General features: G+C 37.9%; 1 protein-coding gene across 1 annotated transcript in view; it reads right to left on the reverse strand.

Annotated features, from left to right (window-relative positions):
- Positions 1 to 14,958, reverse strand: part of WDR41 (WD repeat domain 41) — a 43,621-nt gene extending 28,663 nt beyond the window's left edge. Inside the window, exons 1-4 of the mRNA XM_058566978.1 lie at positions 14,763 to 14,958; positions 12,550 to 12,665; positions 1,400 to 1,448; positions 2 to 133 (exon numbers count right to left, since the gene is read on the reverse strand). Coding sequence (XP_058422961.1) covers positions 2 to 133; positions 1,400 to 1,448; positions 12,550 to 12,665; positions 14,763 to 14,813 — 348 coding nt within the window. The 5' untranslated portion in view covers positions 14,814 to 14,958. The remainder of the gene's footprint in view (position 1; positions 134 to 1,399; positions 1,449 to 12,549; positions 12,666 to 14,762) is intronic.
- Positions 14,959 to 15,190: the final 232 nt, after the last annotated feature.

The following is a 15,190-nucleotide window of genomic DNA, read 5'->3' on the forward strand; positions in this document are numbered from 1 at the left end:
TGATAACTGTTTTATCAGCAGAGGCTGTCAAGATCAGTTGATTTTTTTCTTCACAAGCTTCCAAGGAAGGAAACGTAATAATAGCTGTTATCTTTTGAGCGTGTCCATTGAGTTCCAGAAGTTTTTCTCCTGTCTGAAATACCAATAACAATGTTAACAGGCTCATATTTCACAACTTAATCAAATGACAACATTAAGAAGAACCACCATGTAGAAAATACATCTCATTTGAAATTACTTAGAGCTTATAATTCAACTTTAAGCAATCAAATACAATCTAAACAGGCGATGAAAGAGAGCCACAATTTTAAATATTTTCTAATAGAAAATACTAAATTTTAGCAAATCTTTATAAGAAATTTAAAGTTATTCTTTCCATATAGTTTTAAGAATATAACTGTGTAAATCAAGCATAAAAATATCAATAATTTAATCTATAGGAAAAAAGTAGGGAGTCCTCATTATCCAAGTATTTGTTATCTAAGTCTCCACAGTTATAAAGTTGAGGAAGGAAATACACGTCAGCATAACAACAGCAAAACACATCTCTCTCTCTCTCCAATGACACATCAACCGCTCAGAAAGTCAGGCTCCACTCTCTAACACCAACAGCTATTCCCACCCGTCCAACATCCATCCATCAGTCTCTCACTGATTTCCCAAGGAGCAAACACACAAAAGTATAATGTAAATATAATGTAAATTGCAAATCTTTCCAAGGTTGCAGGATTTCATAAACATGGAGAACGTCATGTTAAAGAACTGCTTTACTCACAGAGCCATTGAAAGAGGCTGGGACAGAGTCAGACCAGTAACAATACAAATAAGGGTGAGAAGATAAATGCTTCACAAGAGAATAGTTGGAGTATCAAAGGATTAGGAAGAGAGGCTCTGGAGAAATTTGGTGAAGCCTTAAATGTTTTTGAAAAAATAAGCCTTTTATTATATTACTACTCAAGTCAAACATGAGAAGAAGCATTGTCAAACATGCTATCATACAATTTTGAAAGAAAAATTGTGTCTCCCACAAAAAACATTTGATTTCATTTTCAGAATCAGTGCATAGTTGCTGATAACTTAAATTTTGTTCAATATGATTCAAAATTTTCATAGTTTGCATTTGTTTCTCAGGAAACAATCTTAATTAAAAAATTTCTCTATTATATTTCTCTAAATATAATATATATTATACATTTCTCTCTATATTAATATTCTCTATTAATTTATCTATTATGAAGTATTGGTCCCCACTTTAATTAGATTTGTCCTAAGCAGCCCTTCTCAAGTATTAGTCTCAGTCTACTGATATGCAAGAACACCCCCAGATAATGCTTACAAGTGCATACTCAACTATACAGTCATGTCTTTATTACACAATCCACATGGAATCAATACACACCTGAGCATTCCACACAACTACAATTCCATCATCACCAGCAGATGCAAATCTGGTTAGGGAAAAAAGGTCAAGAAAAAAAATCACTGCTGACATTTAAGTGCTAAGGTTACTAAGAACTATCAGACCTTATTAATAGTATTTTGTCTTACTAATATTAATGCAGATTAATTTCTTAAGCGAATTTATGGAATACTTTCTAGGTTTTGTGCCTAGGATCCAAAGATAAATAAGGCCACTCACAGAGTTACAATGAATAAACTGCTAGAAATGTTAAGAATGAGGGAGATCTATAAATGGTCTTTAAAGTCTTTCCTTGCTTTAAAATGACATGATTAAACCCTGTCTTAAGTGACACAAAACCGAGCTGAGGACCAGCTTCACTGACGGGAAGTGATATTCCAGGAGTGGAACCAAGGAATCATGTCCTTAGAGAAGTTCATTATTCCTATTATTCTCTCTGTAAAGATATTTTAATTCTACTATTTAAAGCCAAGATCTCTCCTTTGCTCCTCTTGGCTCTTTGGTCTTTCCATGTATACTGTATTCTTGGTTTGGAAGGTTTGGGGTTTTTTTTGAGGGTTTTTATTTTGTGCATTTTTTAGTGAAAATGCTTGAAATGCAAAGAGGTAAAAGCAAGTTTGTTTCACAGCACGAAAAAAGAGCTGCGATGAACTCAGTTATAGCTTCTCTCTCCTCCCACTCACTATATGTAAAGGAACAAGCATCTACATTTTGTAGTGTAGAAGACATCCGTGACACAAACATTATCAAGAAAATAATCTGTGGTACAGGAGTCATCCCCACAGTGACCGCATTATAATAAAATCAAGAAAGCACTGTTCTCAAGCAGCGTCCCAGCACAGTGATGTACAGCAATCACACGGTAAGCATGACAGGTAATTAGTTATTAATAATGTAGTACACAAGTCTGTAAATGATTCTTTAATGAATCAAAATCCATTCAAAGTTCGCATAATATCACTTGCATTCACTTGAATTCAAGGTTTGCTTTATTTGAATAGAAGAGAAGTAAGTGGTATTACAGACAGCCAGCTATGAACCACATATAACCAGCCACTTATATTTACAGCTATTAATAACGATAGTCCACCAGCAGCTGCGGCATTTAGAAGACTTGTACTTCCTTGCAAGATTGTTAGTGGGTTTCACAAAATCTGGGTATGCCTTGAATGTCTTCATTAACGTAAACAGTGTTAGCCATACATGTATCACTGGGGAAAAGTAGAGAACTGATACACTAGGACACAAAAATTACTTTGTTCCTGAGAGGATCTGTTCTAACTAAGTTTACCCTTATACGAGACCCATAAAATCCCACTACTTCAGTCATGTAATACTTTCTCTAACACTCCAAACTAAACTTCAAGTTCACATTTCTCATGCTCGGTTTCAAAGTCTCATATGTATGTAAGTGTGGTCTTCACTGGCTCTGACAATCCCCATACTCAGTACTCACTTCAAAACCCTTTGATTACATCTCCTCCTGTAGGAGCTAAGAGATTATCCAGGAGATGAGACACTGGTCAAATACAGTCTGACAAAGTCTGCTAACAATTTTTTAATATAGAACTACGTAACTTTTTAACAGAAAGGACCTTTAAAACTTCTTAGGTAACAAGCTAGAAATCACAGAGTTATTTAAAATCCATGTCTAACATTTATTCTTTTTTCAAAATTAAATATATAAAAGATCTGGAAATTAAAAAGGAAACAATCATTTCTAAATTAAAAATATAATTTCTTATGCTTAATTACATATGTTTTCTGAATCAGAATACAAAACAATGCCTTGAGTACCAAAAGTAGTTGCTAGGCATAAATCTTTAATAGCTATGTTTCTAGGCCTATTGATTTCTTTTTATTTGTATAGTGATGGTGGGGAGGGCAGGACTCAAGGTCTTAAGTTTTCTTTGGTATAAAACATCAATTTCTATTGATTTTTGAAACTCTTATAATTGCTTTTCTCCCTTTTAGAAGACTGCAGGTTTAAAACACATACTTTTTTCTAACCCTGATTTTTAACTTCTCATTATTGTTTTATCATGTCTGAATCTCATGAGTTCACAATGAGAGATGATTGAACGGTTGAGTTTAGAAATGAGATATAGAGCATTTCACCTCAAACTTTAATTCAATCAGCAGTGACCAAAAGTTAAATCTAAACAATGCTCAATAGTAATGCATGAAATCACAGCCAATTTTTTATTGCTCAGAGGTCAATTACCCAGTTGGTGGATTATTCATGCCTTTCAATTCTCTCATATCTTCTATTGCTGCCCTTTTTTTTTTTTTTTTGCCATTTCAGTATTTATTATTACCTCCTCTAAAGAGGAAACATGAAGCTTTAAAACGCAAATCAGTAGAACTTTGCTACATGTTAGTCCCTCTCATAAAATAATAAAGGATTGGGAGATCATTCACGAATTACAATTATCCACTCTACTAGGGTGGATAAATGAAAACTAGCTGCACTCTATCAGTTTATCCTAAACTAAATCAGTTTATTCTAAGCAGTCAAGCACACACTGTAGCCATCTTCAAATCAGAAATGAAAATTCAACCCAAGAATTCCTAATAGTAAGACACATTATAATTGCTTAAAAGAAGTAATGAACTATAAAAAAGGAGTAACTAAAATGTCAATAAGGTTTAAGCTATTCAATGGAAGAACAGTGGCTGTATAACCATAAAATTATATACATACAATTTTTTTAAACACTTGAAATTAACAGAATCCAAAGATTCAAGTCTAAAGATAAGGTTTTAGGAGAAATGCTTTTTTTACTGATTAGCACAAAATGTATTTAATGAGATTTCATGCTAGGTGTTAGGGAAATGCCAAGATCAATTACATGTGGTTCTTGCCTCAAGATCCTAAAATTCAGTGATTGTTTAGAAATGTACTGTATTTCACCGAATCTAAGACATCATCAATTGCAAGACATTCTATTATTTTATGTACTATTAAGGAAAAAATGCTGCCAGTTATAACCAAAAGACACCATCAATTACCTGATGTATCCAGATTTTAGAGACGTAAAAATAGGCTTTTTAGAATCAATGAAATATAGTAACTGCCATATTTATTGATCTTTATAATACAGCACTTTCTAGTCCAATCTCTGATTTATCTCTGGCAGGTTTAAAGCACTAAAGAAATGCTTTTTCAATGAATAAAGGAACAGATAAACAAACATTTAAGTGTTGCAAGGGCTCTGTAAAATTTAGCTTCATTAATAGTATTAATGTAACCTCGCTTTTTCCTTTTATCACTAATGTATCAATATATTGTCACAACAAAAATAGAAATTCTAAAAATTTAAAACCCAGAATCCCACCACACACAAAAATAAACTCCTGGTCCATGTTTTTTTTTCATGTTCCTGTCCCATTCTTATGCATATCCTTTAAGTTTTCTTAACTCCAAACCAAGTCTTTAAAAATACTTGTTGAGACTATATAATTGAATGACTAAGCAAAAACTATACACATGAAAAAAAGGTTAACGAGGTGAAGCATGGTTTAATGAACACCTATAGCAGAGCTTCTAAAATGTTCCATCCTCTCCTCCCCTAATTATGAGAACTAAATTTATTGTGAGAGTTGATGATTCATTCATTCATTCAAGAAATATTTATTCAGCACTAACTATATATTAAGCATTAACTTATATATATATATATATATATATATATATGCTTGGTTCTGAAAGTCAAGATCAACGAGATACTTCTTCCCCTTGAAGAGCTCAGTCTACTAATTTAATAAGTAATGCTACAGGGTCCAGATCTTGAAACCATTGAGAATTCTCATTTATACTCATTTCCATTTATAGAAATCATTCCCTTTAAACATCTTCCCTTTGAACATCTCAGAGAAAGTACTCTCATTCTTGTCAACCGTAAGCTGAAAGTACAGCAAAGCTTCACAAAGATTTGTATAAAATAAAATATTTTCACCAGTAATTCCTAGGTCCATCACCTAAGTGCTTATTTAATAGTTCTTATTCATGTGAATTTATTTCAGTTAAGTCAAAGGTGCTACAGATTCAAATATAACCTTAGAGGACATAATAAAAAGCATAGCCCATAAACCTGAATATAAACCTTCCTGTATTCAATATCTACATAACCAAAAAGCACTGGAAAAATAAAAATAGAACATTGTTATGGCAATACAGAAAATCCCTGTGGTTAACTAACTACCCATCTAATCCACAAGAACTTTCTAATATATGATGCAACTAAAGTAGTATATCTTTTTTACAATAAAATAAAGTTGAAAAATACTACAATACCAGAAACAGATAACACTGGAAAATAACAAATTTTTCACTTAAAATATATTTTTACTTCTCTTGTATGCCAGAACTGCTTGAAGAAAATTAGAGAAATATGTAGATAGAGACTTGAAGAGAAAGTGAAGGGAACTTCAAAGCATTCTCAGGAGCCATAGACATTGATGTCACTGATTCTTTCATTAGATCTACTTGAACATCAAAATTATTTTTCCTTGGTTAAGAAAAATGTATATATTAACACAACTCTAGTATCTGAATGTCTAAGGTCCTTTTTTAGCTCACAAACAGTATGAAGGTGGGAAGATTCCACAGTTCCTATGGTCATTTGCAAAGGGAAGACTTTTGGTAAATTCTCCCCTCTCCCAAATCACAAATAGAAAGCTAAACTACACATCAAGTTTACAAGTATTAGATACCAAAAAATCCCTGTGACTTCTATTAGGGGAAACCTCCAATCCCCTGAGCTCAAGTTTCTGTGAAGGAACTTCTACCACTAGAGATACATCCCGGGCGTCTGTGTCCCACTGATTAATAAATGAGTTGGAGAGAATGAATTAAGCATGCTCAGTTCAGACCCTTCTGGGTTTTCTCTGAGGATGTGTCTGTTCATAGAGAGGGAACATTCTGGTTTGCTCTTATTTTTGAGGTAAGCCTACATCTGAGTGGGGGGCTTGCAGATGTCCAGTTGTACCAGTGATTCAGTGAATAACTCTCCCTAACTCAGGGTGAAGTATCAGGAAACCCACTGTGGCTGTATATCAAAGCCACATCCTTTAATCCAGCTTTTTGCCTTTAATCCAGCTTTTTGCCAGTTGTTGCTTGTTAAGCTGATACGTTCACGTCCATCTGTGTAATTCTTGCATCACATAATATCTAAGAAAAAGTTTTACTTTATACTGAAACAAAAATACCTTTTAAATTGGCATTTTTATTTGCTCCATATCAAATATACATTTTTAAACTTTTCATTACGGAGAACTTAAATATGTCTAAAAGGGGAAACAGTGTAACAAAAAGCCCCAGGCACTCATCAGCTGTCTTCAATAATTATCAGCTCACAGCCAATACTGTTTCATCTGTACCACACCCTCTCCCCCCTCCACAGATTATTGTGAAGCAAATCCCAGTCACTCTATTTCATCTCATCAGTAAATATTTCAGTGTGTATCTCTTAGGACTCTTTTATATCACAACTAAAGCTAACATTTAATTCCTTAATGTCACCACATACCTAGTTAGTGATCAAATTTCTCTGATGGTCTCACAATTCTATTAATGTTTATTAGAAGCAGGATCTAAATAAGGTTCATACATTGCAATTGGTTGATACATCTCTAAAGTCCCTTTTATTCTACTGATTCCTTCTTGGTATATTTTTTTCCTTGCAATTACGCATTTGTCTTACAGAGCTCTCAATCTGAATTTTGCTAGCTACCTTCCTGTGTTGTCATTTAACACGCACCTCTGTCCCCTGTATTTCTGGTAAATTAATAATCTAGAGACTTAGATTCAAACTTGACTTTTTGGTAAGACCACTTCATAGGCAGTTTGTGTACTCCATCAAGAAATATAATTTCTGGCGGTCTTTTTTTTTTTTTTTGAGGAAGATCAGCCCTGGGCTAACATCTGCCAATCCTCCTCTTTTTTTGCTGAGGAAGACTGGTCGTGGGCTAACATCTGTGCCTCATCTTCCTCCACTTTATATGGGACGCCGCCACAGCATGGCTTGCCAAGCGGTGCGTCGGTGTGCGCCCGGGATCCAAACCAGCAAACTCCGGGCTGCCGCAGCGGAGCGCGCACACTTAACCGCTTACGCCACCGGGCTGGCCCCCCGGCGGTCTTTTTTGTGTGTGATGTTAACAGCCATTGATAACCATTGTCTAAATTTGTTATTCTATTAGAGATTGCAAAAATTACAATATTCCAATTCTATGATTCTTCCTAGCTTGAATTCTTCTATAAAGAGAAATTTCCTCTTGTCATTTATTAATGATCCCAAGATACAGTTTATATAGGAAAGGCAGTACAGATCTTGACTTGCAGCTATCCCTCCAAGAGAGGACTAGCCCCCCCAGCTATGAGGGATGTGATTATCTGCCTCCAGCTGGTGACTTCAGGGTCCATTTAGGCTTTCAAGCCAAAGTCATACTACCTCAGTTGGCCCCCAGCCACTGGGACTTGAGCAAGGTGGTGGAAGCCAGGACTTGGCACACTCCTGGATGACCTTCAGCCAAGGACTAAGCAAGGCAGAGGGAAAAGTCCTAGTTATTTCCGTTCAACGCAGGGCTCCTCCAAAGGGCATTCTCTCCCCCAGAGCTCCCCATTGGGCTTACAGAGACTCTGTCAGATCTGCACCTCAGTCTGATGCAGCGCCCCTTGTCCAATTCCGCTTCCTCCCTTCTCCCTTGATTGGCGTTTCTCTCTAAAGAACCTTTTGCATGCTTAACTCCATTTTACTGTCTGCTTCCCAGGGAATCCAGGTGCTAGGACGATCTAAATCACCTTGACTATAGATTTCTATTCTCTGAATGTTAGTGAGAAAGATATTCTTAGCTTAAGAATATTTTCTTAAAGATATAACATATTGTTTGTTGTTAATGAATTATCAAACTGTATTGAGTTTGTTTAGTTTCTTGTGAATGTACAGCTTCACAGCCACCCCAGGGGCACGTTTTGTTCTCCAGTCTGGTATTTCATGGGTCATCTGATTCTTTTCCAGTCATGATCACCATCCTACATAACCTTGTCTGTTTCCTGGAGGAGCAAGGAATGGTCAAATGAGCAACAGAGAAAACTATTCTTAAAATGTGTTAGGAATTCAGTTTAAGTTTAATGTGTCAAATGCCAGAGTATTACATGCAATTTTATCACAGTCCATTTTTTGGAAAACTCTTGCTGAGGCTTAGCCTTCTTTAATGATCTCCCAATCAATATGACCCTCACTTCATGTTCAAAAAATACTGAAGAAGGAAAGAAAAGGCAGCTGTCTGTTAGGTTATACAGGATTTATTTGGTATCTTCAAAAACCAATCTGAGAAAATTTTACACTCACTGATTTTAGCTGAGCCACCAAGAAAACAAGAAAATCCCTCTGCAAAATTCGCAATAAAATGGTATTATCTAAAGACTTGAAGCATGAAACCCGGATTACAACAGCTGACCAAAAAACCAGAATGTAACATCTACAAAAACTAAATAAAAACATGAAAAGTAAAACAATATAATATTTATTTAAAAACTGGAAAGGTATTTCTGTAATTTAACAATGTATAAATAAGGTACATATGTAATGGTAAAGAAAATTCTAAACTATCTAAATTTTTAAATTAAGAATGAAAACGTTGAGCTCTTAATTCTACTTATAATAAAAATTTATACAGTTTGTAGATTTTTTTATGTCTTTCTTACCAATAATGACTCTTTCAGTTATTTTTTTTTAAGTACACTACAGAACTAAATTTTTAAAACAAAACACAGATTGAAAGTTCTACAGGTCTGCGACTGACAGAAAAGCTTCATACCTAACTGTATGTAAATTTCGACACAGTAATGACTTGAGTACATAAAATTAAATGTGATTCATGAGATAATATCTTCACCTTATTGCAAAAGCCAAAAAGCAGGCTTTTTCACCTCTTCTAGACAGTTAGACTCACGGTGGTAGATGGCAAACACGGCCGCAAATTATTCTCCCTCCCCATATATACACACCACTGTTTGCGGTGAGACTTAGGTGTTTCTCCCACCAAGAGGCAGAGTTTATTTATCCACTTCCCAAATTGGTGCCAGCTCCTGACCTGCTTTGGCCAATGAAACAGCAGCAAACGTGATGCAGAGACTTGAAAAGAGTTTCACATCGTGGCTTGCCCTTTTGCTGCTATGAGAACTCCGTGACCGCTATGCGAGCAAGCACTTGGGCAGCCACAGGGAGAGAGACCCCTGTCTTCCCAGATGAGCCCACCGGCTCAGTGGACCAGCCAGCACCAGCCAATCTACCTGCTGACCACAGATACGTAAGCGAACCCAACCAAGACCAGCTGATCCTAGCGCAGGTGAAAAGCCCACCCAGCCAAGCTTAGCCCAAAGTGCCATCCCGCAAAATAGCGAGCTAAATAGTGGCTGTTTTAAACCACTAGGTCTGGAGTGATATTTGACAGAGCAATGATAACTGATAGACTCATCCATAACGTTTCACTGTTTACAGAACATTTACTCCCTCGTTGAACAACTGAAGTATACAGAAGCACCACTGTGGGGAAAAGCAATCAAATACCAGCATTCGTACAACGATCATTATTCTATAACATGGTCTTTTCCACAGATTTTTCTTCTAACTACGTAATAAGAATAGCCAAGAGGACACTTCAGAGGACAGATAGCAATGAACCCGGACTCTTAACCGCTAATCTCTATAAAAATTTAAAGACCACATCCTGAAAGTATATTGTATATTTTTTATTTTACTTTCTTAGACAAAATGATTTCAGGATTCATTAAGGCACAAATATTAGTGATTATGGTCTAAAATATTTGGTTTTTTTTTTTTAACCTACTTAGCAACTGACTATGGTAAAATATGGTATAACAAAACTTTAGCTGTCCAAATATCCCATCTTTCCAGAAATGTTTAGTTTCAAAGACCTTACTGACTGACTGACTGACTAGAGCGTCTCTTAGGACAAAGCAACAACGAATATTACTAAAAAGGCTAAAGATTATTATACTATGGTTAACATACTATGATTTGGTTGGCTCACATCACAACAGGAAAATAGTGTTGACAGGCTAGTAATATATATAAGAGGAAATCTTTTGAAGCAAAAGTTGGGGAACACGTTGTTGTATAATAATTTGTCCGGACTTTGTCCCTGGTTTCTAGAAGGGAACTGGGCCCCTCAGACGTCACCTGAGTTGATGCTAACAAGAGGACTCATGTGGGCCCCTAGACAACTTAAGAATGGGGCTGGCCATGTGGGAAATATGAACCATGTCATTAGAGGGTTGGGGCTTTGAGCCATGGGATATCAGCCCCACCTCCCAACCTGGGGCATAAAGAGAAGGGCTGGAAATTGAGTTCAATCACATGGTGAAGGATTCAAACAATCATCACTATGTAATGAAACCCCAATAAAAACTCTAGACACCCAGAGCTCGAGTGAGCTTCCTCGTTAGTGATACACACTGATGTGCTGAAAGTGTGAGCACCCTGAGGACACAGAAGCTTTGCATCTGGGACCCTCCTAGACCTTGCCCTACCCGTCTCTTCATTGGGCTGGTCCTGACTGCATCCTTTATAAAAAAAACTGCAATCATAAGTATAGTGCTTTCTTGAGTTCTGTCGGTCGTTCTAGTGAACTATCAAACCTGAGTGGGGGGGCCGGCCCAGTGGCGCAGGTGGTTAAGTGCACGCGCTCCGCTGCAGCGGCCCGGGGTTCGCCGGTTCAGATCCCGGGTGCCCACTGATGCACCGCTTGGCAAGCCATGCTGTAGCGGTGTCCCATATAAAGTGGAGGAAGATGGGCCCGGATGTTAGCCCAGGGCCAGTCTTCCTCATCAAAAAAAGAGGAGGATTGGCAGATGTTAGAACAGGGCTGATCTTCCTCACCCAAAAACACACAAAAAAAAACCTGAGGGGGTAGTGGGAATTTGTAGCCAGTTGGTCAGGACTAGGGGAGGCCTGGGAACCCTGGAGATTGCAGCTGGTGACTGAGGTGAGGGCAGCATTGTGCAGGACTGTGCCCTTAACCTGTAAAATCTGACCTAACACTAGGTAGTGTCAGAATTGCACTACACATGGGAAAAGCACTAAATACCAGAGAGAAGCAGAGAGAAGACGAGGTGAACAGACATCAGAAGTGAAAGTCAGAATTAGGAATAATCACTGTAGCAGTCACCTATGAAGTCAAAAATGGGGCAACAAAAAAAGTAGCAAAGGCAAAAGAGAAAAATTAGAGATGACAGTGGAAGAATTGATAGGGACAACAGAAGTGGGGTTAGGGAGTTAGGATGGCACACAACATGTATACTTAATAGTCTGGGGAGTCACTCATTCACTTAACTATTTAATTACCTGTTACATGTAAGGCACAGCGCCAGGTACTAAGGATACTGTGCTGAATAAGAAAAACATGGCCCCCACTCTCATGGAGTTTACATTCTAGAGGGGAATATAAATATTAAATAGTTACACAATTAATTGTATAACTGTTATTGTGATACATGCTACAAAGGATAAGCATATAGTTGAAGAAGGGCTTAATAAACAGATACACAGACCAGTAATAAGTTAAATCTACAGTCCTAAGACCTACACACTTCATCTCTATTTGCAAATATATTAAACACAATATTTTGCATAGTACCAAGGAAGAACAGAATAATGTACATTTTAAAGGGGCTTCATCAATAACAAAAACTTCAGATTAAATATTTAGCTTATCTTCCACTAAAAACAGAACATTCCTAGTAGGTACCTGATATTTAAACATATCCCATATTTGTTTCTCAAATTTAGGTTCACCTTAACATTCAGTTATAACTCCTACCCAAATTTTAAAGTCATATGCTTCCTCTAAACTAACAAGAATATTTTAGAGCACACAAAAAATAAATAACCAACAAATCACCAGATAACACCCTAACTTTTGGGCAAAAAAGACTTCAGATACATATTTCATCAAGATAGAGAGGTCAATTTCTACTAAATGTTACTAATGATCAGTTTTGAAATTTTTATAAAAGATAGATTAATTTTGAAGTTGTTTTTAATATAAAATTCCCTAAAAACTCTTTCCAAACAGCAGTCAACTGGACAACCAGAGTTTCTTACCTGTAGTCATCTAACTGTACCAAAAACCGTACAATATCATGATGAGCTTTCAGGACAAGCAGCTCGGTATAGGGGTTCTGGGTCTGTTCTTCACCTATTGTCTGCAAAGGAGATTTCTTGTATTGGGGAAAAAAGAGAGAGAGAAAGAGACAAAATGATTTATGATAAAAGACCATATTGGAATAAAACTGCATGGTATACATCTAAGAACACAAGATTTAAAAAGCTATAATTATATCATGTTCTAACACTACATGTTATGTCCCCTAGTATCAACTACCTACCAATTTAACATAAAACATTTAACTTACCATGAATCCACACCCACACCATAAATTTTAGTATTTTCAAGTCACAATAAATTTACAAAAAGGGTAAATTTTATTTTATGGAAATTATACCTCAGTAAACTTGACCTAAAAAATTAATAGGCCAATCCAAGTCTTTATTTTAAAATGGGTGTTTCTCAATTAGAACTTGGCAGAAACAAAACAGCAGGTCAAAGGGGTAAAATGTAATACAGACCAAAACAGTGCCTAGCCCATTACAGGCACTCAATACATGTTTGTTGAATGAATAAAGAAAGGAATGAAATCATTTAGAGTCAACAAATCAACTTTGGACAATAATATTGATGAAGATAACTGCTAACACTTACAGAGTATTAGGTGGCAGCCCATATGCCAGACACTGTGCAAAGCACACAGGGCATATAACTCACTCCACAGCTCTGAAGGTGGGTCTTATTAACCCCATTACTGTAGTCAAACCCAGCACTATTTCATGGTAAAACCTTTGTTCTTAACCTCTAAACTGCAGTTTCTCAAACCTCACACTCCTGTCATTTTGGACCAGATAACTCTTTGCTGTGGAGGGCTGTCCTGTGCACTGTAGGATGTTCACCAGCATCTCTGTTTCTACACACCAGATGCCAGCAGAAATCCACCCTATCAACCCCCAAAACGTGACAACCAAAAATGTCTCCAGACATTGCCCAGTGTCCCCTAAGGGGCAAAATCATTCCAACAGAGAAACTGTGTTGAAATTAGAAGCCTGGATAAATAGCTCCTGCATAAATTAGGAAAAAGCATTGGTTCTGATAGCGTACAAACTCACAGCAGTTATACAACTGAAGTACTTTTACATGAAGAAACGTCAACTTAACATGCATGAATGTTTTCCAAAAATATTCACCCCCAAAGCAGTAATTTTTTATTTATCCCATCTCCCTTCTCACAGTGGCTCTGATGAGAAAAGCAAAAGTGAGAAACCTGAAAACTGTATACACTTCCCCCAAATGAAAGCTTGCCAGGCACGGCAGAATTAGTTATTCTAATTCTATGACTAATCAAATAATCGAGTTAATACAGAATTCTCATATGTACCATATACAGACAACTCAATTTTCCACAATTCTTCCATAATCTTTAGGATTTCAGCCTATCTGAAATAAGCCTAATTTGAAATTAAAAATACCTTTTTTAAAAATAGACAATAGCCTCAAGTGCAAAGATATGGGGAAGCTAAAACTGAGAAGTAAGGCTGCTGACTCACAACGATCCAAGTTTTTTATTTTTAACAATCAAAACAAATATTTCCTATGAGAAACAAAAGGAAATTTAACACAAATTCTATTGTTGGGTGGCATATAAAATAAATTCCAGACCTCAACACTTTTAAGGCTCCAAAATTATTTTATTTGCAACATTTCAAATGTAAATCTCATTAGTCTATTCAATTACTCAGGCCCGTGAAGAACGCGCGACTATGGAACTAAAAATAGCAGTGAACTAGAAAACCATTTTCTTGACTTGGAAGAAAATTATTAACTTTATAAAAAATTAAATCTTTTTTTGTTCTTAGATAAATAAATTAATTTTATATTCCCTGAGCAAGCACCGCTTGATGCTGGGAAGTGACACCAATTCAAATAAAGCAAAAGTGGAAAGTTGCAGCCACCGCTGGTTCCTACCAAGTCAGACACTCTCTAAACTGGCGTGAGGCTGCGCTAAGGAGGGAGCGGACCAGCTGAGGGCCCTCGAGCCGCCGCTGGACCACCTCGGCCTCGGGGCCCTCCCTCCCGAACAGGACATGCGAGTCTCGGGGTCTCGGGCGCCGGGAGCGGGGGGCTGCGCAGGGGCCCCACCCCGAGCCCGGCGGAGACGGAGGCCGCCGCTCGGCCTCTGCGGGGGCGGGCAGGGTCCCCGGGTTACCTCGGCCAGTCCCTGCGGCTCTCGGCCGCCCCCGATCAGCCACCGCAACATCCGGGCAGCGGCGGGGCTCGCCGCGCCCAGGCCCAGTCGGCCCGACCTCCGCGCCGGGCTCGGCCCCTCCCGCCTCCCGGGCAGCAGCGCGACGAGGACGCTACTGCTTGCCGCCCCAGGTTTGCCCACAGAAGACGGAGGGTTTTTGTCCCCTAAGCGCTGCCGTACCCAGCCACAGAGGCTTGGGGTAGCCGCCAGGGCAGTAGCAGCCGAAAGCTAGCGAGCACGCGCGGGGGTGTCGCCTGCTCTGCGCTGAGCTTGGGTAGCTCGAGCGGCCCCTGGTGGACGCGCCTAGCGCAGCACCTGGAGCTTGGTGAGCAAGCACGTGCCAATCGTCCCCTCCCTCTTAGGTGGCTTTTACATCCTTCACTTGGCTA

This window comes from Diceros bicornis, chromosome 1 (assembly GCF_020826845.1).
Source record: "Diceros bicornis minor isolate mBicDic1 chromosome 1, mDicBic1.mat.cur, whole genome shotgun sequence".
Lineage (NCBI taxonomy): Eukaryota > Metazoa > Chordata > Mammalia > Perissodactyla > Rhinocerotidae > Diceros > Diceros bicornis.